At 36.7% G+C, this 26,534-nt stretch overlaps 1 protein-coding gene across 1 annotated transcript in view; it reads left to right on the forward strand.

Annotated features, from left to right (window-relative positions):
- The window catches only part of LOC134527915 (protein PALS1), a 310,393-nt gene that overhangs the window by 265,586 nt on the left and 18,273 nt on the right, over positions 1 to 26,534 (forward strand). Inside the window, exon 12 of the mRNA XM_063360947.1 lies at positions 19,565 to 19,878. Coding sequence (XP_063217017.1) covers positions 19,565 to 19,878 — 314 coding nt within the window. The remainder of the gene's footprint in view (positions 1 to 19,564; positions 19,879 to 26,534) is intronic.

The following is a 26,534-nucleotide window of genomic DNA, read 5'->3' on the forward strand; positions in this document are numbered from 1 at the left end:
GCACGCCCGCAATTCGCCAAACCTCTAAGAAAAAAACTACAGTTATGTGTGAAATAGCCTGACACGACATGTATTCGCTTTATACATGTGTCCTTACTTATATTGAAAAATATTTGAACATTGCATGATAATTTTAAGTATGAAAAGTACAAAATACTTTCAATTTTATACATGGTTTTATATCAACTCTAAGCAGTAAAACATATACTGCTTATTTTCGACAAATTATATCTATACACGGCAACTGATTATGAATCACTTGAGTTTTTTTTATAAAGCATCTAAGCCCTTGACTGTATAAATATATTGTTGGATAAATTAACTAAACTAGGAATACTATACAATGCACAAAAACAGAAGAGTTTGATCTTAATGACATAAAGCATAAGCTATCTATTTAGCACAGCCTGAATAATTCATTCCCTATTGTCAAGACTAAAATTAAAAAAAAACCGCGAAAGAATCAGTATAAAATAACTATCTCATTATCTTTCCGGGTAACTCAAACATCATACAAACAATACGAAATATTCTTAAACGCAAGAAAACATATTTTAAACACTGTAAATAACTTAGATTTTAAATCAAAGGATAATATTCAGTCTGTAAAATTTAGTTTTAACGATGAGTTGGAAACAGAACATCAAACATATATCATAGGTGTTACTGCCAACAGAGAACTCTCGCAAACAATACAATTACTTACTGCGCAACCTGCAAGCTCCGGTACCTTCTGTAAAATATATATATATATATATATATATATATATATATATATATATATATATATATAAATGTGTGTGTGTGTAAAACTTTTCCGGAAGTCGTACCACGGTAACGACTTATATATGAAGTCTTACTTCTAAATATACTTATCTAGAGAACAAATTGTATTACATTATGTTCATAAAATTAACACCTTTATACTAACAGAAGTTTGCTCTTTTATTCATTTTTTTAGTTACGTGATAATTTATTTTGAGTTATAAAGAAATCCAACTTGAACAGTAAAAAAGAAAGGCTTTTAATGAACAAACCAACTAAGTCATTATAGATAACTGTTCAAACCATATAAGATTCATCCTGTTACATACATTTTTATATTTAAATACATCTAATGTATAAACAAATCTGAAAAAAAAGGCAATAAATTCAGATTGACTTCATTATCGAAATAGAATAAAACACAAAATACACTTGCAGAGAACCACCAAATATATTGCGTAAGTGTTTCTGAAATGGAGTTAAACTTTAAAATTGCCTTTATTATTTCAAAAAAATAATTGAAAACTCCAAGCAAATGTAAGAACACGTCTTCTAGATATAATGGAAGATTATAATGCCGTGTCCGAATTCGCCTGAAGAATATACTTGTAGATACTTTGGAAGTGACTTCGCAAGGCTGTCAGAAATGGACGTGAAGTATGCTATGCAATACGCAAGTAAATGAATCTGTGTAATTCTCGCGTACTTCCAGTTGAAAATACGTCTTCATTTGAAAAAAATTTGGTCATATTTTATATATCATTTAAATAATTTAAGAGGTCGTAAAATAAATATCATTTATTTTGTATTTTACTGGTATCAATAAATAAATTGACAAAATTAATTAATGGATGTTTAAAACGAAGTTTCAACAAACACATGTATATATTTAGCCTACCGATCGTTACTACAAAACAAAAGTACAATAATAATGTAAGATGCCTTAAATTCACGTGACAGCGATGAAGTGTTAAAAGAAAGGACTAATTTCACATGTGTTTAAAAATAAAATCCAAACATCCTTTTCGGCTGGCTAAACATTGAACATATCCGGATTCGTCAAAGGCAAGTGAAGTACGCAAGGTTGTAAACATGTAACTGCATGACTTTCTGATTAATTTTAATAAAATTATGCATACCTCCAAAAAATGTTCAGTTAAAATTAGTATTGTATTGGTGTTTGTATTATAATATAATGTATACCGGGTATATTTTTATTGTGTTTTAAGGTTTGTTGACTTTTGTACCTCATGTACTTTTGGTGAAAAGTGAAAATGTAATTATGTAGGTATTATTTATTATCAGGGCCCAAAGCATAACTTTATGTTCGTTGGCCGAAAATGAATTGAAGTTATACTTGTATATCCAAGAAAAAATATTTGTATTTTGTATGAATGTAAGTATTTTATTATCTAAATTTTTATTACTTACAAATATTTTGTACTCATAATATCTAGTTTCTATTTGTCTTAAGACATAATCAAATTATACACTCAGCAAAAAATATTTATTGGTTCGCAATTTTTCATTGTTACAATATTTTAAAATGTAAATTTGCTATTCAGCAATATCAAATTCTAAAACGTGAGTAAAAATTATCATAAAATTATATCAATGGCATATTTATTGGATTAGTATTCCTTGCTCCTAATCACTTACTCTGGTTGATTACCTTCTGTATAACCTCAGTCAGTGATCGTAATTTATGTACACCTTTTCCCCACTAAGACGATTCAGGTGCAGATTGTGGAGCAGTGTTTTTTTATGTACGGATGTGTCAATAAATCCGTCAGTTTGTGGGTGGTGTTGGTGGGGAGGGGGGGGGGGGGGAATTACTACTCTTAAAATATCACTTTATCTGTATGCTTGATAAAATATCCTTTGGTTAGCTCCCTCCGAAATATTCTTATAAAACCTATGACGTGTAGCCTACTCCTTATATATTTTACTTCCAACACGTTTGATTGCGTAGAGAAGGCGATTCTTCGAGTATGTGGCCCTTTCAGAATTAAATTATTATTATTAGTTACAACTGATGTTTATTTCGAGCCTCTTTGACTTCCAGTTCATACATAAAAGACGAACTACCAGTGATGCTTGACGTCACCAGTAGGGATAGCGTGAAGGAGCTCCTCATTTCGCCAGACGCGACTGGCATACACACGTATTTATATTGCAATAATAAATTACTAAATGATAGCTTATTTTTCGAAAATATGATTATGTTTTTTTACAAGAAGTACGAATGCCAGGACATTTACAAATAACATCGTTTTTAAACATCACATATAAAAAAAGGAAGTGTAATCAAAAGCCATAAGCTGCAGGTCAGCTAAAAACGGAAACCAAACATTTTTCTAGCTCTAGCCTCATGTATACATGCTTAAAAACATAATACATTTAAAACACTAAAATTAATGCAATAACCTGCAATATTTTGAAGACAGATATTCAGCTACAAAATATTCTCCGATAGTATAAAAGTTCACCTGTATATATAGTTGCAAAGAAAAATACAGTCCTAATGAGATATCAAATATAGCAAATAATACCGCTTTGCAACATAACGTCATGCTATTAGATGGTCAACGTTCAACTGTTTGTGTAATACACATACGCACACACCTGTGACAAAATGTGTAAAGAAATAAAATTTGTAGGAGCGCAAAATTTTTGTAGTACACAGTTAAAAATTATTATTTTTTTTTTTTACGGGGGCAGGAAAACTACATTACTGGCCAACTTATTTGAATGTAGCGGTTAGCTGTGAACAAGCGTTCTTGGAAAAGAGACCAAATCTTGATAGTTTTGGCCACATAATCACCGCAGTAAAACATACAATTTGTATATCGTATATGTGTAGTGCACCAAATTAATATTTATTATAATTATCTTGGGTTGCACTCGGTTACGTACGGGTTTCTAACTGAAATGTACCAAAAATAGTCATATTTATTCTCTTGCGCTTTGTTGAGGATCGAGTAGTCTTGGATGGGTGTATGGGAAAGGGACAGAGAGGCAAACGGATTGGAAATATAATGCTCGCCGAGGAAGAGTACACCCTTCCCCACCCCCCTCTTCCAGACCGGTCGTAAACATGACACCCCGCTGGGCGATAAGAATTCTGAGAACAGCGTCCTCTTGCCCACCCCCCTCCTTTTTCCGCGCGTCGCTACATCGTTCAACCGTACTGCTAGTGCGCTCTGTTGAGGACAAAGATAACTACGCGTGTCTTTGCCCGCTAGCGAGAAACTCAGGATCTTAGCCTTAACAGAATTATAGTGAAGCTGCGTGCACGTGATTTTGTTTGACTCGAGGTCTCTCGTGCTCCTCGGGAGTTGAAAGAGTTGGGAAAGTTGACCTGAGGGCAAAAAGAGTCGGTAACTTTTAATACACGAAGAAAACGCGATTTGTTGTAAAACAATGATGGCGGAAAATATAGCAGACATCGTGAGAAATTTGTTTGGAAATGAAGATTCATCTGAAGATGAAGTAGCTATTGATTTACCATATATTGGACTACAAACTATGAGAGAGCTTGATGAAGGTAAAAAAAATATATATATATATTGCTTTCTGACTTTAAACCGCCTGTGGTATGCATAAGCTAACCTGTACTAGGAAACTATTGCAAATCTTTTGATTGTTAAATAAAGGACGCCAAATAAGTTATATTGTAATGTTTTTCCGCTTCAATGTCGTCATATATTAAAATATTACAGTCATCACCAAATGTAGCTTGATAACATATTGACTCCATCGTCAAAGTCGCGCCAAAACAACCAGCAGACGACTTGCCCTCGCAACTCTTCCTCGAGAGGAGGAGCATCGAGAGCATGACCTGAGTGACCTGAGAGCAACTTGCCCCCGCGAGTAAAACGACCATCCGCCAAACTGCTTCCGGAAAAGGGCGCCCCGAGAGTTGACAGGTCAAAAAGAGACCTCGAGTCAAACAAACCTTACGTGTGCGATTCTTGTTCTAAAATTTTGTTCGGTTTATCCGATAATAGTATAATAGTACACTACGTGAGCGGACGTGAGGTTACTTCGTAATACATAATAACGAATATTTCGTATTAACCGTATTTATTGACATTAAATATGCTATCCCAGTCAGAAGGGGAATTAAAAGTGTTTGAATAAACGCGAACTTTGAAATAACCGGTATTTTATTAACGAGGTTTCACTGTGGCTGGATCTCGCTCCCAAGCTCTTTGTATACTCTGTACGGTAGAATATTAGTGACTGCACCTGAATCCAACTTAAACTTTATACTAACACTCCCGACAGTCACTTCTTTAAACCATTCCTTATCACTGCTCCCCTTTAACCGACTGACTGATAACACCTCTAGTGGATCTGAGTCACTACCACTACTCACTTCGCCATATCCTACCGTGAACATTTTACTGCTCTTCTGAGATCCTCCGTGCTTGCCATTCCTACTAGGACCACTTGCTTGATTCTTGCACGCTACTGCAAAATGGTTAAAACCCATACACTTATTACATCTTTTTCCAAACGCTGGACAGTTCCTCACCTCATGTTTTTTTAAGCACCTTGTACATTCTGTATACTGTTTATCTCGTCTCTCCCCTGATTGATTACGAAATCTACTCGGACACTGACTTGTTTGTCGCGACCTAACCTCCAAGACATCTTGTGTTGTCTGGCCTTCTGTTAGAGCTTTGGCACTAATCCCTGCAACCTCCACCGACTTGCAGTAATTCACCATTTTCTCTAAGGTCATATCACCACGGAGTAATTTTTCTTGTGTTACAGAGGACGCTATTCCCAACACTATTTGTGCTTTAAGTAACTTTTGCTCTTGATCTCCAAATTCACACGGCTCACTTAATAACTTTAGGTCCGTGTAAAACTTATCGAAAGTCTCGCCACTTACTTGCTTGCGACTAAAAAATTTGTAAATATTCATAGCTTCATTCTTTCGTGGAACACAATGGCTGCCCATTAGCTTTAAAATTCCTTCAACTGTTTCTTATTCGTTTTCTTGCTCACGTCGCAGTGAGCTATACACCTTTAACGCTTCAGACCCCATAAGATTCTTGAGCCTTGCTACCTGTACTTTAATTGGCTTTGTGTCCGTTTCAGTCGCTAAAAAGTACACTTCTACCTCTTGTTGAAACAACTTGTAATTACGCGCCACATCGCCATTGAGGCTCAGTGGGCTCGGCTTATTGAACTCCATGTTACCGTTGTTATTCTTCAGTTCTTCTCGATCCTGCCGACTGCGCCATGTTTTATTATTTGTTGTATCACTATAATTATACTTCTACAATAACAAGTAACTGTCTCTTATTATCAATGCTTTATTCTTTATTATCACTTCCTGCATCGTTACATGTTATCCACTCTCTCTCGTCTACATTATATCACTGCTGCCAACACTCACTCTTTTAAAGTCCCAAGTCTTTATCATACACTATCCCTCCAGAATTATCCTCTATTAACCCCCTTGCATGATACTGTGAATTTCTGGGTGGCCCATATTTCTCACCCTGTAGCCCATGCAAGACATCCTCCCCAAATCCTCTAAACTCCTCTTCCTCTTCCCTCTCATCCCTCCTGCTGGATTTATCTTGCTCTTGTACTACGTCTCTATGATTTTCCTTGAACTTTATGTTCGACCCCCCTTCTCATCCCTCTTGCTCTTGTACTAATTCCCTATGATTTTCCTTGAACTCTATGTTCGGCCCGTGATTTTACTTGAACTCTATGTCCCCTTCTCGTCCCTTCTCTGCCTGTGTAATTTTCCCTGGGAATGGTGCTGGCACTAAAAACCTTCTGTTTCGCTTATACTTTCGCTGGCCTAATTTCACTATGTAAGACCTGGGTTCCTGCCCCACTGCTTCAATTTCTCCATACTCTCTGCGATCCGAAACTCAAACCCTCTCTCCTACTACTAGGTCCGGTAATTTTCTAGCCTTGTGCCTGTGGTTATAACTGTCCGCCTGTTGGATTTGTCTTCTTTTTTCCTTCTGTACCACCTGCTCATGGTTGATCTGCCTAGATAGCTTAGATTGCATCATCAGAAGGGTAGATCGCAAGCGCCCTCCCATGAGTAAATCGCCTGGGCTAAATCTATTAGCTTACGGCGTTGTACGGTACGCCAACAGTGCCAAAGTAAGATCCTCATTCTTCTTTATTAATTGCTTGGCCACTTTCACCGCCGACTCCACTTCCCCATTAGACTGGTGATAGTGTGGAGATGAGGTGATGATACTAACGTTATATGAGGAGCTGAATTTTCTGAATTTCTCTGAGAGAAACTGTGTTCCACTGTCCGCTCTAACGACGTTCGGGATACCAAACCTTGCAAAGACTTCCGCGAGACTCTTGATGACCAATTCATCCCCCAATGAAGACATAGGTATGATTTCAAAGTAACGCGAGTAGTAGTCAGTAACTATCATGTACCATTGCTGCTGCTTAAAGAAGTCAATCCCCACTTTCTCTCATGCCCTGGATGGAAACTGCTCCTGCAATAATGGTTCCCTTGGGTTCACCTTTTCCTCTATGCATCTAGGGCAACTTCTTATCAGTTCCTCTAACTGTGTGGACATTCCTATCCACCACACCGACATTTTGGCCCTTTCCCGACATTTTGTTATTCCCTGATGTCCTGCATGTATGAATTGTAAACATTTTTGCTGAAGAGGGAGTAGTATAACCAGACGGGTACCTTTCACTAATAACTCCTCTTCTACCGTAATCTCGTGCCTGAACTGATAATATAACCTCATTTCTTCCGATACTTCCCTCTTCTCCGGCCATTCTGTCTCAGCATATTGCCGTAGTTTTCTACAGGTTCTTGTTTGATAACCTGCAAAAATTCGTCCTTTACCGGACACGCCTCTATCATGTACCTTACAAAAGCCTCTACCTCATGTGTCAGTTCTTGCTCTTGTTCCCTCTGGGATGAATTCCCCGGATTACGGGGTAAGGAGTCAGCTACCACTAAATTTCTTCCTGGCACATACTGGACTGTGTAGTCATACCGCATTAAGCGGATCCGAAAACGCTGCAATCTAAGTGACAACTCATCTAAGGGTTTCGTATGCAAGATTTGTAATAACGGCTTGTGGTCAGTTTCCAAAATAATGGGTATGCCTATCGGGTACTGCCTGAACGTTTCCGCCCCCCAAATCAAAGCTAGATCCTCCTTTTCTATCTGCGAATACCATTTTTCTGTTGCTGTGAGGTTACACGAACCATACGCTATAACCTGGCGTAAATCTCCCGATTGCTGAAGAACACAGCACCCCAGCCCAAAAGAGCTGGCATCTGCGCTCAAGATGATCTGCATGTTGGGATTAAAAAAGGCCAAGGGGGGGTGCATTGGAAAGCATTTGCTTGATTTTGCTAAATGCCTTTTTCTGGGCTTCTTTCCACACAAAATCCACATCTTTTTTTAGAAGTACGAACAATGGCTCTAACACCTGCGATTTGTTTGAAAGAAACTGCGCTGAAAAATTTACTAGCCCTAAAAACTGCTGAAGTTTGCTCTTTGTAGTAGGTTGAGGGAAGTTACTTATGCCTTCGACTCTTTCCGAGTATATTTTAATACCCTCCGCCGACAACAGAAATCCTAAATACTTTACCTGAGTGACCCCGAAACAACTCTTGCTGGTATTTAGCGTGATTCCTTCTGTCTCCAGCCTCCCCGAAACCTGTCTCAAAATGTTATCGTGTTCCCTTATAGTTGCCGTGAATACCAATATGTCATCCATGTGAAAGACCACCCCATCTATACTCTCTAACACCTGAGAAATTTTTAGAGAAAAGTTTTCCGGTGCACTTGTAAGCCCGAATGGGAGCCTCTTGAACATATACCTTCCGAATGGCGTGATGAAAGTTGTTAAAGGCTGACTTGCTTTGTCTAGCGCCATTTGGTAGAACCCGAAGTTGCAATCAATTTTTGAGAAAAACCTTACCCCTTTGAGTTGTGCTAGCTTGATTTCTACCCCTGTTATTGGAAAATGAGGACGACTGACATATTTATTTAATTCTGAATAATCATCGCAAATGCGCACTGAGTCACCCTTGGGAACTACCACAATAGGAGCCACCCAATCAGTTGGCTCAGTTACTTGTTCTATGATGTCTAATTTAATCAGTCTGTCCAGCTCCTTTTTGAGTTTATCAAATAGGGGCAAAGCCACCACTCTTGGTAGTGACTGTACAAAAGGTTGAGCATTCTTTTTTACTGCTAACTTCACTTCCCCTTTCATTTTCCCCAGTCCCTTGATCACTCCCGGAAACTCCCTAGACACCTGTACTTCAGTGTATACTGCTTTATCGGGTGCCATATTTGTGATAACATCCATTGCTCACCCGTGAACTGAACAATTTCAAGCAGTGGCGTCTCGTCAGGGCAAGCAAGGCAAGCAGTGCTTGCCCAGGCAGTTTGCAGACAATGTATTTTTTAAATAAATATTTTATTCAGAATAGTATTTTACTTTGGCTCGTGCAGTTAGGTGTATGTATTTTTTACATTATCTTCTTGGGACCCAATACTGTGCGCTGTGCGCTATAAGAAAAGAACTCGTCGACACACAAAACATGCTGTTTTAGAAGCGTTGCTAGGTTTAGAAGCACTGGTACGACCGCTTTCAGCAGGAAGGCTGCCGCAGTAGTTTCCTTTCGGAAGGGGGGTGGCATGGTACAAAGGTTCGAGGAGGGGATTGGCTGTAAAAACACGTGGTAGAAGCTACGAAGGTAGCGCTTTCTTGCCGAACTCAAGCGAACATGGCCGAAGCAGACGGTGGAATTCTTCCGCCGACTGCTTCGGCTATGTCCACCACAGTTCGGCAGGGCAGGTGGCGAGTTCGCGTTTCAGTCGGTGGTCGTCTCTCGGGGCGCGCGCATCTCTCTCGCGGGCTGTTGGCTGGGAGTTCCCTGCGCCCTATTGGGTAACCGAAGGCTGGCAGTGCGCGTGGGATTTGTGTGCGTGCTGGGGGCGGCCTAGCAGTGCCGACTGCTACCGACCGCGTCCCGCGGGTGGCGGATACGGGATCCCAGCTCGAGAGTTGCAATCTCGCTGGAGTGACTGTGAATAACCACGTACTAGTTAACAGAGTTTCTGAATACGTATAAAGATAGTTTCTTTCGTGTTGGTACAAAAAATACCAACATTTAATTTGTACTATTCTAGTACATTTTTATGAGCTTCTCTTTATTTTAAGTACTTACTTTGCGATGTGTTGTCTGTTTATATATTTTGTACCAGATATCGATGATACTACACTCCCACTTAGTATATAAATAATGTAGAGTAGGTATTTTATTATTAGAATAATGTATGCCAAACATTATTATTTTTCAAAAATAGTTTATAATTTTAAAAAAAATGTCAATTTTTCTACCTGTGGAATAGTCAATTTTCAGTTAAGAAAACGACTTAAATAGCACCCTTTTGTACCTTGAAATCAATATTTTCCCGGGGGAGGACCTCCGGACCCCCCCCCCTCCACGATGTTTTGGGGTGAACGGAGTGGTTGCTTTCCCTCATGTAAACCTCACGCCTCGCCACTGATTTCAAGACTTATCAAAGACCTTCTTCCTAAGATAGGTGTTTTAACCCCTCTATTACATAAACCTCTGACATACATTTTTTACTGCTACATTGTAGTTCCAGAACCAACCACCTCAGAACCGACAACATACTACCATCCGGTCATGAAAGAGTTTTCGTGCACTGTTTCAACTGTTTTCTGAACTCTTCTGGAACTGTTTCTGGAGGAACACAGGTTATGTCTGCCCCCGTGTCAATTAGGAATTCTACTGTGGACTTAAAATTAGTGATGCTAACCGAGGCAGTCCATTTGTTGGTGCCCCCAGACCCAAGTACTAAACTACCCAAGAAACATTCTTTCTCCATTTCCGGTACTTTGCCTGTCTCTGACACCAGACGCACTTGAGAACTGCCACCTGGCTTGCTTGCTTTACATACCACCGCCCCGTGACCGCCTTTATCACACTTAAAGCACTTGACATTTCTTGCTGGACACTTAGAACGCTCGTGGTCTTTCAAACCGCAAAACTGGCACTGACCTGAGGGCCGGATCTCACCCCTGGCTGTCGACTGACGCTTAAAGGAAATGGGCTGTTGATGTCTATTGTCCACTTGGTGATGTCTATTGTCCACTTGAACTGGGTGAACCTCCCCACGACGATTCTGCTGTTCCTTGTATAACACCGCAGAATGGCTACTCTGCAGTTCTGCTTGCTTTGCTGCTAGAATCGCTTGCTCCAGTGTTAAATCTGGCCTCAGCTGTAACTGCTCACTTGTTTTGGTATCCGCCATACCCACGACTATTCTGTCCCTTATTAATTCTGGTTTCAACTGGCCATAGTTACAATTGTCTGCCAACTTGTGTAATGCGGTGATGAAATCTGCTACCGTCTCTCCTGGCATTTGTGACCTCGAATTGAACCGAAAACGCTCAAAGAAATTGTTTCTCCTGGGATTAAAATACATTTCAAATGCCTTTAACACCTGATCATATGTTGTAGGTTGAGATTGGAACTGCGCCCATATTTCCTCTGCTCGGTCACCCATGATGTAAAGCAACAGATCAATTTTTTTGTCATCCTTTTTTTGACTATGGCCTGCCACCGACATGTATCTAGAAAATCTTCTCTCCCAAGCTTCCCACGCCGCAGGCACTGCAAAATCCAACGCTGGGGGTGGATGGAGGTTAGGCGCTCGCCCAGCCTGCTGGTCTCCCCCTTCTCTTGCCATTCTTTAAGTGTTCTCCACGATTCTGGTTGCTACAACGACGTGTTCCTTACTCGTCTTTAGGTCCGAAGAACTACCGCTGCCACCATGTACTGTTATCTTATGCAAGGAAAGGAAATAACACAGATCAGTAGTACTTCACTAGGGCGTTCAGCCATCTTGTTTATTTACTGGCTTTCCCGCCTTTACAACTAGCATCCAAACCAAGTTTTAAGAGGATTCATCATAGGGAAAATAATTCTGCTCTGCCTTTTCGGTAGTCTTCGTACGTGACGTGGTGGGAGGAAGGTTGAGAAAGTCAGTGGGGAGCAAGGCAGGCGAGGATGAGCTGTAAAATCAGCGGGTGGTCTGGGGTGCAGGGGGGTTTGAAAAGGTCTTACAATGGCTTAGGTAAAGTGGTTGAGGATGACCTTGAAGAAGAAAAAAAGGGGGGGGGGGAAGGTCCCAAAGTTTCTATTCCCTGCACCAGATTGTAGTTTTCTGTATCATCTTTAGTTACCGCCGCACAATAAATAAATCTGTGAATCATTCAAAGCTTTCCATAAGGTATCTGTAATGCATGATGTGATAAATGAAAAATAATCACATAAAATTTAAAAATTATATTCAAAATAAAAAAAATATGTCAAAACATTGTTTCATAACATATTATTTAGATTTAATACATTTGCGGACCTTTTATAATAGAAACGGGTACAACACTTCTCTTACAGATATACTTAAAAATCGCCTACGCAGTTGTGAAAGTAAAAAATGCATATAAATAGATATACAATTTCGTTGACTATACGTTTTTAATAAATTCCATAACTAGTGAAAAAAAACTTTGTGTACAATATTCAAACCATACGCTTTACATAACAATAACACAATCTATAGTTGTGCAAATTATCTGTGTTAAAGAATGTTTGTAAAAAAATCCTACTAATATTATAAACGTGAAAGTTTGTAAGTATGGATGGATGTTTGTTACTCTTTCACGTAAAAACTACTGAATGGATTTGAATGAAATTTGGCCTACAGATAGCTTATAACCTGGATTAACACATAGACACCATATTAATATGAAATTCCATCCCTAAGGAAGTGAAAAAGTGATAATTTCATTTTATAACAGAAAAAATCATAGGTCATAGACATACAAATAGTGAGTGAGTGTCATTTCTCTATGTCTGACACACGTTCATACACATAGTAAGGTCTGGCAAATTAATATTTTTCTCCTTGGTGAGACCAGTCCGCTTAGTGGAGTTCGCAGCGGCTAGCAAAATAAAGGCGCTAATAACAGTTTTGTTCTTAACTTCGTCAATAGATAGAGTTGCCTTGAATTTTAAACGCACCATCGTTTGATGCGTTTGTCATGTCTTTAATTTTCGCTTGTTTGTGCCGTATGCGTTCCTATGCCATTCATCCGATTGCGATGAAATTTTGGTGATTAGTTATGCGCATGCCCATGAAGGTTACTGAGACGGTATAACTATTTTTCAATAGTTGGAGTACGAATCGTGTCAAAATATGTGTTTATTTCTTTTTATATAGCGACACGTCATCTGTTTTTGTTGTATAAGTGCGCATGCATGACACAATTTATTTAAATATAAAAGAGAGACAGAGATAGAGTGATTGATATATATATATATATATATATATATATATATATATATATATATATATATATATATATAGTGAGATAGAGACGGAGAGATAAGTTGAGATAGAGCGAGGTATAGATAATGAAATGGGTTAGATAAAGAGATATACCTATAGATGTCGTCGGTCTTTTGCAAAAAGGTGCCAAGTAACATTTTTTACCATTTTACTTGGCACCTTTTTGCAAAAGACCGACGATGTATAGAGCTATATAGAGACTTATTTATATAAGATATAGAGATAGTGGAAAGTATATATGTAGCTATAAAGAGATAAATAGAGATAGATAGATACATAGATGTATATAGATGTAGATAGAGATAAATATATATAGAGAGATGGATAGATGATTTGTATATGTGGAACTACTTCAAACATATTACAAAACAAAACTGAATGAGGCATTGCAATGCAGGCCGAGCATTAGCTAGATAATGGAATCATTTCAATATTAGTAATCTCTTATTTTTAGCTTTTTTTATATATTGCTTTATAAAGTCTAAATTACATACAGACCAGGTAAATAAGTATAAACTGGCAGAACAACGTCTGTCGGGATCTGAAAGTGATTTAAATTAATTTTCACATTTGACATTCAAATCAAGAAGACAATTACTAACTACGCCCTGTGTTCAGCCCGGGCAAGGCCGGGTATTGCAGCTAGTATATCATTAATGTTTATTAAAGTACCAGACACTTTTGCATTAAACCAAATAATAAATAATAGTTTAAAAAAACTAGAAAACACGCTTTTATAGAAAATTGAACTAAAAAATAGAAAATAAATTTTAATAAAACTGAATTTAAAATAGTGTAAAAAATGTATTTCATTTAAAAAAAATAAAGCGTGGGGTGCATGGTGTCAATAGTTATAATTATTTTACTGACAGATATGAGTAGAAGGATTATCATTTTGATAATATATTAAAAAGCACCCCACGCTTTTTTTTAAATAAAATACTTTTTTTACAATATTTTTAATTCAATTTTATTAAAATTTCTTTTCTATTTTTTTAGTTCAATTTTCTATAAAAGCGCGTTTTTTAGTTTTTTTAAACTATTATTTATTTTCTACTTTTTAGTTTGGTTTATTTATAATTTAAAGTGATACTTCTTTATCGACGTATGAAAGAAATTTTATAACAATGTAAAAAAACTTGATAGTTATTACATCAATTACTATTAAAGTAGTTTTTGAATAGATATTGGCTGCAGTTAAAATAAAATCGATAAATATTGTTTTATCTTAGGAGTGTCTCTAGATGTGGCTCAATTTTTTATTTATTACATGACTTTACTATTAAAGTGATGAGTAGATATTGGCTGCTTCTAAAATATATATCCAATATATCGTGTTGAAGAACTACAGTACTAAATAATTTCAATATACTGCTATGAAAATCAATATATTCGGGAAGTCATTGATGTTTATTCTAAGTCAGCATATCTGATGGGTGACATCCTTTGTTTTCAAATGTCTCACAAAACATTTTCTCCCATTTGTTCCGGTCCGATTCCACTGTAAGTTTCATTTGCATGCAGTTGTACCAAACTACACTGGAGTATTCTAAGAAATGTTTAAAAATTTCTATTTTCTTTTTGTCTTCTTAGATTAGCAAACATTTACATTCTTTTTTGAAATCTTTAATCCACTGGTAAGCATTTGAGTTTCTGCCCGTGAATTTCTCAATCATGAAATCGTATGCAAATTTTCCCTAAATTTTGAGTTTCAGATATAGTTTTTTTTCTTCAAGAAATTTTTCTAACAGTTTTTCCAATTTTTTATTTGATCCACTAGGTATAGATTCAACACTTTTTGTTTTTTCCTCAATTTCGCCTAGGTAAAAATCCTTAAACTGTATGTTTTGCTCTTTATCCAAATATATTTTTGATATATCATCTGTCAAACTTATCCATACTTTCCGTGTTTGATGTCTTTTATTTAATGATTTACTGACTTTGGCATAGTTTGGAATATTTTTAACTGTTTGGTGTAGATTTGCAGGTTGGTGTTCGAGTGTAATTTCAAAAATCTGCCATCAGGTGTAGCTATTGAGGTTATGCATATGGTGTTTGATTTCCCATCTGCTGTTGGTTTCACAGCAAAATTAAACCTCAATTTTTCCATGTTTCGTGAAATATTTGCAGAAAATGTTGTTTTATAATGATGTTTCACTCTTGGTTAATTGGTAAAATGAAACAAATACATAATTGTGTTTCTCTATTTAACGAAAGAAACAACATTTAAAGCCCTTATTTCAGGGAATTTTGTTTTCATATTTTTACAAATATAGATAATATTCTCTTCAAGAAAGTATATTGTTCACAATAATCATAACCCACTCTCACTTTTCATTTAATTAAATGTCACAATATTTAGTAGGCTTTGTTTATATCGCACCAAAGACAAACTGAAAGAAAATAGTTCGCACATGAGCGAAATGCGAACTCTTTTCTTTCAGTTTGTCTTTGGCGCAATATAAACAAAGCCTACTAAATATTGTGAAATTTTATAAATTGACAAAAATCTTATTTTGCAAATTGAATAATGGAATAATCTTATCAAATTAGTGTATTGTCATCGTTCTTCGATAAATCTACAAAGTTTGAATGAAATCTGGCCGTTTAAAGTGGGTCAAAATCGCACCCAAAGGAGTCGGTTACAAACATACAAACATAAAGGTGAAGCTAATATAAAGCATGTAAAAATAAATCAATTATACTTATTTTGTAAACTTGTATTATTACCCTTTATTTTATTTGTTGAGAGAAAAACATGAAACTGTAAATTATAAAACCATTACAGAATGGCAATTTTAATTGTTAAAGATATTAACATTATCAAACAACACTTTAAAATAAATATCGCGCGCTTTCACGGTTTTTGTTTTGCCTTTGGGTTCTAGCCGCGTCACATTGGAAGTTATTTCGACGTTGCGGAGTGCATTGCAGCCTCTATCTTTAGGGAAGCAGCAGCAGTCGTTTCTTACCTACTGTCAGTAACAGTAAGTAGTAGGTTACTGAGAGTAACAGTAGGTAAGAAGCGACTTCTGCTGCTGCCCTGAAGATGGAGGCTACAACGCACTCCGAAACGTCGGAAAGAACTTCCATTGTGACGCGGCTAGAACCCAGAAGACAAGAACATTTATTAAAATGTTTCTAGTTGATTTGATAACTTAAAGTATTTTAGTAAATTCTTGATTATTACCATAATGTTCCTGATTTGTTATGAAGTCGCTTGAAATCTCGATTATCAATGACTCCGACATCTTATCATGTTTATCATTGGCCAAACATTATTAAATTTGCAAGAGGAATTACCTCACAGAATGTGCCAGCCAATTTCAAACTTACCATACATAGTTTATCAAATACAGACACAAATACAGACTTATTAGTACCTCTGGCCTGCGCCTCTTTTTCCTGTATGCTGATAAAAACAATCTGGCTTTGCTAGACTTCCGAGCCATTGATAGCTACACTTCCTTCTTCTGGCGAGTTGCGAACCTCAGTTTTGGGACAGCTCCACAGCAGGTAGTAACCCCCACCCCCTGCACTCTTCCCTATTGTTGTTGTCAGGCTCGGGCAGAGTCCTGCGCCCAGCAGGGGTCAGCTTAGCAGCTCCACAGGGGGGAGGGCTCTCGCTGTCTACACCTCTTCTTCCCTTCTCTGCCTCCCACCCAGTTTCCCGCGCGACGATCATATTTTTGGCCCAGCAATGTGTGCATTACTTTAGAAATACATAATTTTCATCAAATATCTCAATTACGACAGTGAAAACACAGAAAGAAATTTATTTTATAAGGTTAACACTATGTTTCCAATGAAAAATATTTATGAAATATTCAATTAAAACTTCTGAAAATCACACTGAAAACAGCTCAGAAACAGTACTTTCAATGCGGGATAAAACTTATTTAATCACAAAAATTTAAAAAAATTATTCAATAGAAACCTTCCTTATACCTTTCTATATTTTTCAAATTTTTTTATTTCTTTTTAGTATTAAAATTACGCCATTGAGAATTGGAACCGCGAGACCCTGCAGCACACAATTTTAGCAGCTGTGATGAATCCTCTTAAATCATCAATCCTTTCTTGTGAATAGCTCTTAAGTACCTATTGCATAAGTACTATGAATATATGTTATATCTTTGAGTCAAGAAAGATTACAGTAATGTGGGTAGTCAAACGATAAAAGCAATATTGAAGGCTCTCATCTAAAAGGGTATCCTCTGGGATTAAGTTAAATTGATACATAGTTGCAAATAAACGTATCATGAGTAAACTAAACAAACAATACTTGAACAAAATAAAGTATGGTAAAATGAACATAAATTAAATCATTAGACAAAGCAAAAGGATATCTACAATCTGGATGCTAATCTTTCTTGAAATAACACAAACAAATTTAATAACTTACTTTTTTCTACAGACATACCATTGTGCTTGCATTAGTTAATCTAAATATCTATTTGTACTTCAGTAGAAATCCTCCCTAACAAGAAAGTTATTTGTTTGGGGGATGAAAAAGGTCCTTTGAAGCTCATTCCTCTCGACAGTGTCTGGTAAACTACAGCAGTCACTGGTAGCAGCTTGGTCCTGAGCGAGATATTACCGTGAACTGGAGCAACGCGATGATTCTATTGTCACTGCGAAGAACTAGGTATAGCTTGAACTGGCTTTGGGTTCCACAATTCCACTGCAAAGTGTCTATTAAACAGTTTCACAATGCAAAAATTTCAGGAAATGAAAGTTTGAATTTGCAATATCTTTTGTCACTGGATAGAACTTCGTTCGTCGATAAAATCAAGCTTAAAATCCTTCAAGTGTTTTGCTAAACTACCATTTCCAACTCTTCTTATAACTTTGTAATATAATTGGTCTGGTTTTAACGTAGTAATTCTGAAATATTCTTGATGTGTCTGTATGATTTAATAGAACAAAACTTGACTGTCTTTAAAACACATTTAGGGTCCATGTACGTTCTAAGAATACTAAACGTTCTTAATAAAACAAAGTTGTTAGGACCCTCTAATTAAAAGTTCTGCTCAATCAGATGTTAATTAAATAGTTTATTTTGACAAAATATCTCAAGAATAACACATAAAATAAAACTGTATAAATACAAAAATGAATGAATGGCTTAGAGAACTTACATTTAACTAGCATAGCACAATTTGTAATTAAACATATTTTATGAACACTTAATGTTAACTGCAGTGCCATGTCTGTGGAAAATTATTCCACTAAATCTGACAACAGGAGATAAAATAAATAATTAAAAATAAAATTATATTTAGGGTTTTCGGTGTGGGTTATATTGCGAAGAGCTAGCGGAACCGAGAACCAAGAACTGGAACCCACACACATTTAGTCTAAATGACCTTGATGGAAAACAGATACCTATTAAGCTCAGTTTTTCAGTTAGAGATGGAACCTACAACTGAATAAAACCAATTGGGAATGTTGGGAGGAATTGGCCATGGCCTATGATAAAGAATCTTCCTAGAATTGCTTGGGTGGGTTTGGAAACAATGGAAAACTGAAATTTGAACCTGAGATCTCCAGAATGTGAGTGAACATTTAGACAGTGCCACCACCTTGCTAGGTTTTCTTCCTGTTGCCTTGAGTGCTGTGGAGTGTGAGGACCTGCACCACTGCAAGGCGGGAGCAAAAACATTGGTTTGTTGTTATTCTAAAAATATCCAGCTTAATCAATGCCATTTGTTATTTATTTTGCTGTAGTTCATACTTCGCAATGAAGAATGTATTACCAAGGTCAAACTTTGTAGTTATAAACACATGTGCTTGAATATGTTTAAGGTGTCCTTTATATTAATTTTTATGACACTATGTCCGTGCCCAAAGACATGCTGTATTAATTAAATTGTCTTGCTGGTCAGCTGAAAATTATTGCTAATTTCCGGTAAGATAGTTTCATGTGCAATTGTTATCTTTGACACACTTTACAAACAAAAATTTCACAAGATAAATTACCTGGTTTGGAAAAACAAATTGTTTGAAAAAAATTATAACTCAACAATGTATCGTATTATCTTAAAATTTAATATTTTTGTCTGAAACTTTTTTAATTACTTATCACAGTGTTGTTTAATGCTTTTTATGCAATGTCAGCTCTCAACAACATTACAAATATATTAACTGATATTGGAAATTAAGTATGTATATAGATAAATTAAAGTAATCTTCAGATTAAAGTCTTCTAAATTTTATACAAACTATTTAAGTAGAACAATGATATTTGTTAAAATGAACACACAAAAAAACAGTAGGTTAAGTTCTGACATTAAGAAGAAGAGCTTTAGTTTTCTTTTCAATAAATTCCTGGGAAATGTTTATTTAATGCTTTCTTGTTTATTGCAGACACGAGTCGACCGAAAAAGGACGGGGAAGTGGATGGACAGGACTACCACTTCATCTCGAGAGTGCAGTTTGAGAGCGACATCTTGGCTCGCAAGTTCGTTGAGCACGGAGAGTACGAGAAAGCGTATTACGGTACCTCTCTCGACGCCATTCGCAGTGTCGTCAACTCTGGCAAGATCTGTGTTCTCAACTTGCACCCGCAGTCTCTCAAGATTCTGCGCAACTCCGACCTCAAGCCTTACGTGGTTTTCGTGGCACCGCCATCCCTCGAGAAACTACGGCAGAAGAAGATGAGGAATGGAGAAGCTTTCAAGGTGAATAGCAACATCACAAATTCCATCTATGTTTCTACCTACTGCCAGTTATAATACAGAATTTCGTCAGTAACTGACTTTGTTTAGTTACTGCACATTTGTTTCTATCACTGCTGTAACATTTATTTTAATTTATTATAAATTTGAGCATGCATGTTTCTTACAAAAGATTTAGTTCATAAAATAACTGGGGTTATGAAAGTGTTTACAAGCATACTAATGCCAGCATTCTGCCAGATGTTGCAGCTGTCTACTTCTTGCTCTCTCACACCTTGTACTTAAGGGGATTGGTGCAGGACAAAAAACAGTCATTCATCAGAATATGTTGGAAATGAGCTTAAGTGTTTCATAAATGCTTGTTTATTACTACTGTACGGCCAGCCAGCACATATAGAAGCTAGCGGGTGAGATTTGGCAAGTTAGTGGCGAGAGAGCTTCTGTGAGGGGAGGTTGTCGAAGGTTGCAGCTCTGAGGCCTGCCATCTAGCGGGAATCTTTCGAAGGTCTTCCACAATATCGCCTTTCTCTCTCTCTCTTCAACACGGACACCCAACCAGCTCTTATCTTCGCTTCCCATCTCGCCCTATCCTTCATTCTCGGATCAGGTAGCCACCCTTCCCCGCGTAGACTTTCGTGTTACTCCAGGAAACCAAGACAACCTGTGAAAAATTTGTCCAAAGCTGAATTTTTGTACTGTGGTAGAGTTGACTATGCTTAATAACATACCGAAAGTTTACCGCTGTAGACCTTATGCGTTATCACCGAAAATTTGCATTTAAGTCCTAGGTGACAGCAACTTGCATCAGTCAATTAAAATGCTACCCATTTATACAGTTTTTAATTTTGACTGTCCGTAAACTTACCAAAATAATCTAGAAACTGTAATACACCCATTAATGTTAGAAAAAATTTAAATTATTAATATTTAATATATGATACAAAGCGATTAATTCACGACATATATATTTTTTTATCTTTGCCACCCAGATAAAAATACGATTTACACCGATTTGAAGAGCCCAATGCGAAAAAATGTCTAAATAAATGTTTTTAATTATACTTTTAGCTTTAAGATAGTATATTATTATTATATATATATATATATTTAATTGTATGAAATTAGTTTACTACATAACAATTTAAGAAAACGATACACCGTAAATGTGCTTATTGAATTTTGTCACTTTTATAACATAATTTGTATGATAATATTATTTTTTTCCAGAAAATAAATAAAACTTAAGTTGTGTTGTAAAATGTATTGATAGAATTACATATTTAGTATTTTTTTTCTAAGTTAATTCATTGGAGTGCTGCGCCTAGCTTACTTTGTTTAATTGCTAGTGGCAAAGAGCGGTGGTGGATATTTTTTCAAGAGTTTGACCGTATTTTATGACCCCCAGCTGTGAGAGGGTGTTCGTCCCAGAAATCCTAATGGTCAAGGAAAATAGCCTTTCTCTGTAGTCACGTACGGGTCTGCTACTTGCGCAATATCGTCAGTTTATCACAACTTTCCGGGAAGTTATATTGTTATTTATTTATAATTTATAAATTAAAGAGTCAATCATACTAACATTTTTACCAAAGCAAATCGCATCCTGGAAGATTTTTATCTATGTTTGCAGCAAAAATCACTTGCAGTTAGGAAGCTTTTATTCTTTCAGAGTAAAATTCAGTCTGGAATTACCATACATTAAAAACCTTAGTTTTCTGGAGCAAAAAACGTCCCAGCCCGAGCGACTTTAACACTGCTGCACACACACTACGCAGCTTGAAATACATCAGTGGTCAGACTATTGTACCAGACACTCAAAATATACACATTTAAAAAATAAAAAATTAAAAAAAAACATACAGACAATATTTATGAAGTGATTTTGACGTTACGCTCAACATATTTATGTAAAATGTAGTCAAATTTCTATAAAAAAAAATATTTTTTTCTTACCTTTTATGATTAAAATTACCAATTCAATAATAGGACGTTTAAACTTTGAGGTGTTTATCACAGTTATCATGTAGGACATTCTTTCTTTTATATTACTTTGGTGCCATAATGAGAACCGACTTAAGAGTGCGCGATACATGTGGTTCCGAGCAGCAAAATCGACGTTTGCGGTGGAGCAGATTCTGTAAATACCATGACATAAATTGGATTTTAGTAAAATATTATTTACAGAGTAAGGATTGATCTTAAAATGTTATTACTCGAAATTTCGGTATGCGTCTTATTTTATTAACTAATTATTTCTAAAAACGCCGAAGTTTAGTAGACGAATTCTAGTATAATTTGATTGGAAATGGGAAACAAAATAATAATATTATACAACACATATGTGTGCATGAGTTAGAAACAGCAGGATCCATTTAGAAGCAATACCAGCTGAAAAATCTGTTCCGCCGTAACCTTTGTAATCGGTATACGAAGAACGAATTTTACACATCGTAGTTCACGCGTCCACACACAGATGTCGGGCACTCCGCACGCAGAGGTTCATTGCAGTAACACATAACAGATGTCGCACATGTCGGAAATCGTACTACTTGTTTTGTTGTATCGCGCTACCACAAAGCCACATTTTTAAATTGAAATAGGTGGGAAACGCTGCAATTGGTGGCAATAAGACGCATTTTAAAAATAATAGTGACAAAGGAAACCTGCTTCTTTCGGCAAGGCGGAAAAATAAAAGTTAGGTAACTTATTTTTAAATTGATGATATTAGTTTGTTTTTGATTCCAAAATCTTTAAAACGAGTGTATAACACTTTCCATGTATCTGAATATTTCAAATAACAGCAGCGCAGAGACTGTAGCATCCGAGACCGGCCGCAGCGTGGAAAGATAGCGCGGGAAAGGGCGGGCGGCGCCGGGCTGGCGAAGCCAGTGCGCATTCCTAGTTCATACGCTGGTGACAGTAGATAGGACAAACTGAATCCTTAAAAATGAGATCATACCATGTTTCACCAACATCGGAAAAAAAAATTACAAGTTTTGATCTCTTTAGTTTATTACATATCCAGTTATTATAATTACATACGGCCATCTTTGTATTGTCTAGTGGTAATAATGGGATTTGAAAGTAAAAGTATATAATTTAAAATGTCACTGAAAACTAGATGCTGCGTGGCATTTTGCCGAAAACGAAAATTAGAGCACGTTGGCCTGTCGTTCTCCATATTACCTGCTAGGGCTGCTACTGTAGTTTTTGAAGTTAAAATTAAAAAAAAATTAATAATGGAATGGAAAATAAATATAATAAACAGAAATAAATTTCATTACTAAACGATCATCAGTTTCAATCCGGCTGTATAATTAATTTGGACTTTACTAGTGCAGAAAAATATTATATAAGTGCATACACTTGTTTAACATTTCTCTAGATAAATTGGTGGTCATGTGGGTAAAGGCGTCATAACTGTAAACTAATGTTTGAGGTTTCGATTCCACTTTGTTTTTTTTTTCTATTGCGGAAATAGTTTAACGTCCCTTTATAAGGACTAACATAAAGCAATTTTACAATATCAGTAGCCTTTATCGAAACAATATAAAATATGGCGACTACAAAGGTGCCAACTATCACACACTAAACCTTTTTCAGGTTGTATCTGGCTGTAATTTTTTTGTTGTCAAGTTGCAAAGAAATGGTATGATCGCAAGGGTTTTGTTTACAAATTTAAGCAAACGATCATTACTATGGGAGTGACGCCTCTCCCTTTACTTACTCTATGTGCTGCGGCCGGAGGTTTTTTTCCCCCCTCGTTGCAGTAATAGTCGTTAATATTTAATGATATGTTGTTTATAACGACAAAATACACACAAGTAATACCAAATATATTTAGTTCGAAAAGTTAAAGAAATAAAATGGTGAGAAAAAAAAAAGGGGGGGGGGGGGGAAATGGGCCAGCCCCGATTTTACAAAGGCAGCGATTTTACGAATGCCATCCTTGGAACCGTGAGCCAAGGGCGCCCATACCCATGGGCAGGGTAGGGCCGTGGCCCCCTCCCCCAGCTTTCAGGAAGAGGAGAAAATGTATGGGTTTTTGAGGATTTTTGGCATATTGTGATTTTTGACACTTTTTGTCAATTATTTTAAGGTCTGCCCCCCCCCCCCCCCTTACAATCTATCATATAGTCAACCCCCCCCCCCCCCCCCCCCCCCCACAAACTTCCATATGGGCGCCCTTGCCGTGAGCATATGTAAAATCGTGGTTCTAGTATTATTAAAATGTGGAAACTAACAAGTTCTAGTGTTGTCACAAAAAACGAACTCGAATCCAAATTTATTGACACAAACTTGAACCGAACTATTTCAAAGTTCGGTTCGAGTTCGAAATTTCGAACGTTCGCACAGCCTTATGCAATACAGTGGAGCACTCCTAAACCGGAATCATTGGGGGGAGGTCTATTCCGGTTATGGGAAAATTCCGGGTAAGGGGAGTTGCGGTAGGGAGGCAAATAAAAAGGCCTTTACATGCTGCACATATTAACTTATATGTACCTAGCCAAAGTTCTACTGTAAATATTTTCCACAGATATAAAACCATACAATAAAAAATATGTAGATCTACAAGTATTGTTTTCAAAACGTACCGGGTCGTAAAACTCCGGGTTGGTTGAATAACCTTCATTCTAGCAAGCTGGCAAGCGGGTGTTTCTTATCTGTGTGGGTGGGTGGGGGCGTGCGGGAGCGAAGAGGGCGATGAAGAGGGTTCGGGGGAGGTAGTAGGACTACAACTACAGTCAGGCAAAAGCAAAAACGCCTCGTTCCAGTGCGGAAATGTTTTGGAGGTGTTTTGTAATGTTTTAATTTTTTTGGAAAATTAGTTCCGGATATCGGGAGTTCCGCTTGTGGGACTTATTGTTGAGGGGTGCTCTAACTATACTACTCTTGAAATGTCACACGTGAATGGAAACTTATCAAATAAGCGTAGCATAGCAATTATATATCGCGTCTATTAAAAACATGATTTCAGAGGATTTAAAAACGGCTATCCAGGACTCTTTTTGGTCATTACATATTTTCTATTGCTACATCTGGACACACATTAATGTTAATTGTTGCTGACATCACATAACACAGTATAAACAAATACTAAACGTCCAAAATATATACGGCACAACTGCATTGCCAATTCACTATCTAGCACTAGCGGCCGGCCGAGGTCGACGTGCGACCTGAAAGATAAGCAACTACCGCGTCTACCATAAAAGGCAAATGAATGGGTGTTATGGGTTTGACGGAGGGGAAAAAGGAAAGGGAGGAGGGTATCGTGTTGTGAGGTTGTACGGCCAGCATATGTTTTCCTCAACTGTAGTTCCGGATAACTGGATGCCGGATACACGGGGGAGGAGTACAGTTTAATAGAATATTATAATTACATCGTAAAATGTTATTGGTCCCGAAATGTTTGTATCAGTACGCGGTGTAACATAGTTACACTTATTTGTAAGTGAGGAGTATTTCAAACTTTTGGGCACGGTAAACGAATCTTACGAGCTGCTATAGCTTCAATTATTTAATGTTTACTTCTTTTGGTGGTGAAGCTTTTATGTGCTCTTGTTCTGTTTTGTGCGAGTACATTACAATAATCGTATTTTTCACCGCGACTGGGGAACATTGTAAAAAATCTCACGTGTCTAAAAATTTCATAAATACGCATGAACAGATGAATAGAAAACAAATTGCAATGGCTACTAAGGTACTATTCCATCTTTAACAATTAATCGTTAATTTGTGGTATCATATGTGGTTTTCTACTAAGACTATGCTTTATTTCAAAATAATTTTTGACGTACTTTATATAGTAAATTTAAAAAAAAACTTATTGGTGGAAAATAACTTGAAAGTTTATGTATTTTATCGCTCAAAGACTTGTTGGAACCTACAGCTTCGAAGCAATTTGATACCCCGAAAATCTTAATGAAATTTAAGAACCGTTACTAATACTTAGCTAACCAACATGGAGGATTTTGGGCTCTTTTGGCGAAAAACCGAGACTGCCTAAAATGAATCATGAAAACTGAGTCAATAAAGGTGCTTCACCTACACCTTTACAGACATCCTGCACTATGCCAAGAGACCCTGACCCTTTGACCCCATAACAGGTAACATTTTTGAAATATTGTATTTCCCCCAAATTTAATGTTACTGACAATATTTCATTTTCGTGACTTTTTATTAATACATACACGACTATGTGACCTTGAACTTTACTACATACCCACATGAGCCAAAAATCCCCCCCTTATATACGCACATGGACCTATCCTACTGTAAATTCATTTCATATAATTTTCTTAAAATATAGGTACTCCATAATCTTTTATATTTTCTGCACACATTTCTTATTATTTTGTGGATGCGATTTGTAAAGCTTCGATTCTTGCAAGGGCCGAACACGGAATGTCAACTTTCTAAAGTATTCTATATACATTTTTAAAGTTAGTAATGTATTATATATATTATATGTGTACACTTTCTACTGTATTCCATATATATATATATATATATGTAAACTTTCTAATGTATTCTATATACAACGTGTATCTAAAACATACTGACAAATTCTGGCAGAATATTCCTGGCGAAAATACAAGACGTAAACCTGTGTACCATACTTTTCTCGTCAATGGATTCGGAGTTTTGAACCCCCAAAA

The sequence above is a fragment of the Bacillus rossius genome, chromosome 1 (assembly GCF_032445375.1).
Source record: "Bacillus rossius redtenbacheri isolate Brsri chromosome 1, Brsri_v3, whole genome shotgun sequence".
Taxonomy (NCBI): Eukaryota; Metazoa; Arthropoda; class Insecta; order Phasmatodea; family Bacillidae; genus Bacillus; species Bacillus rossius.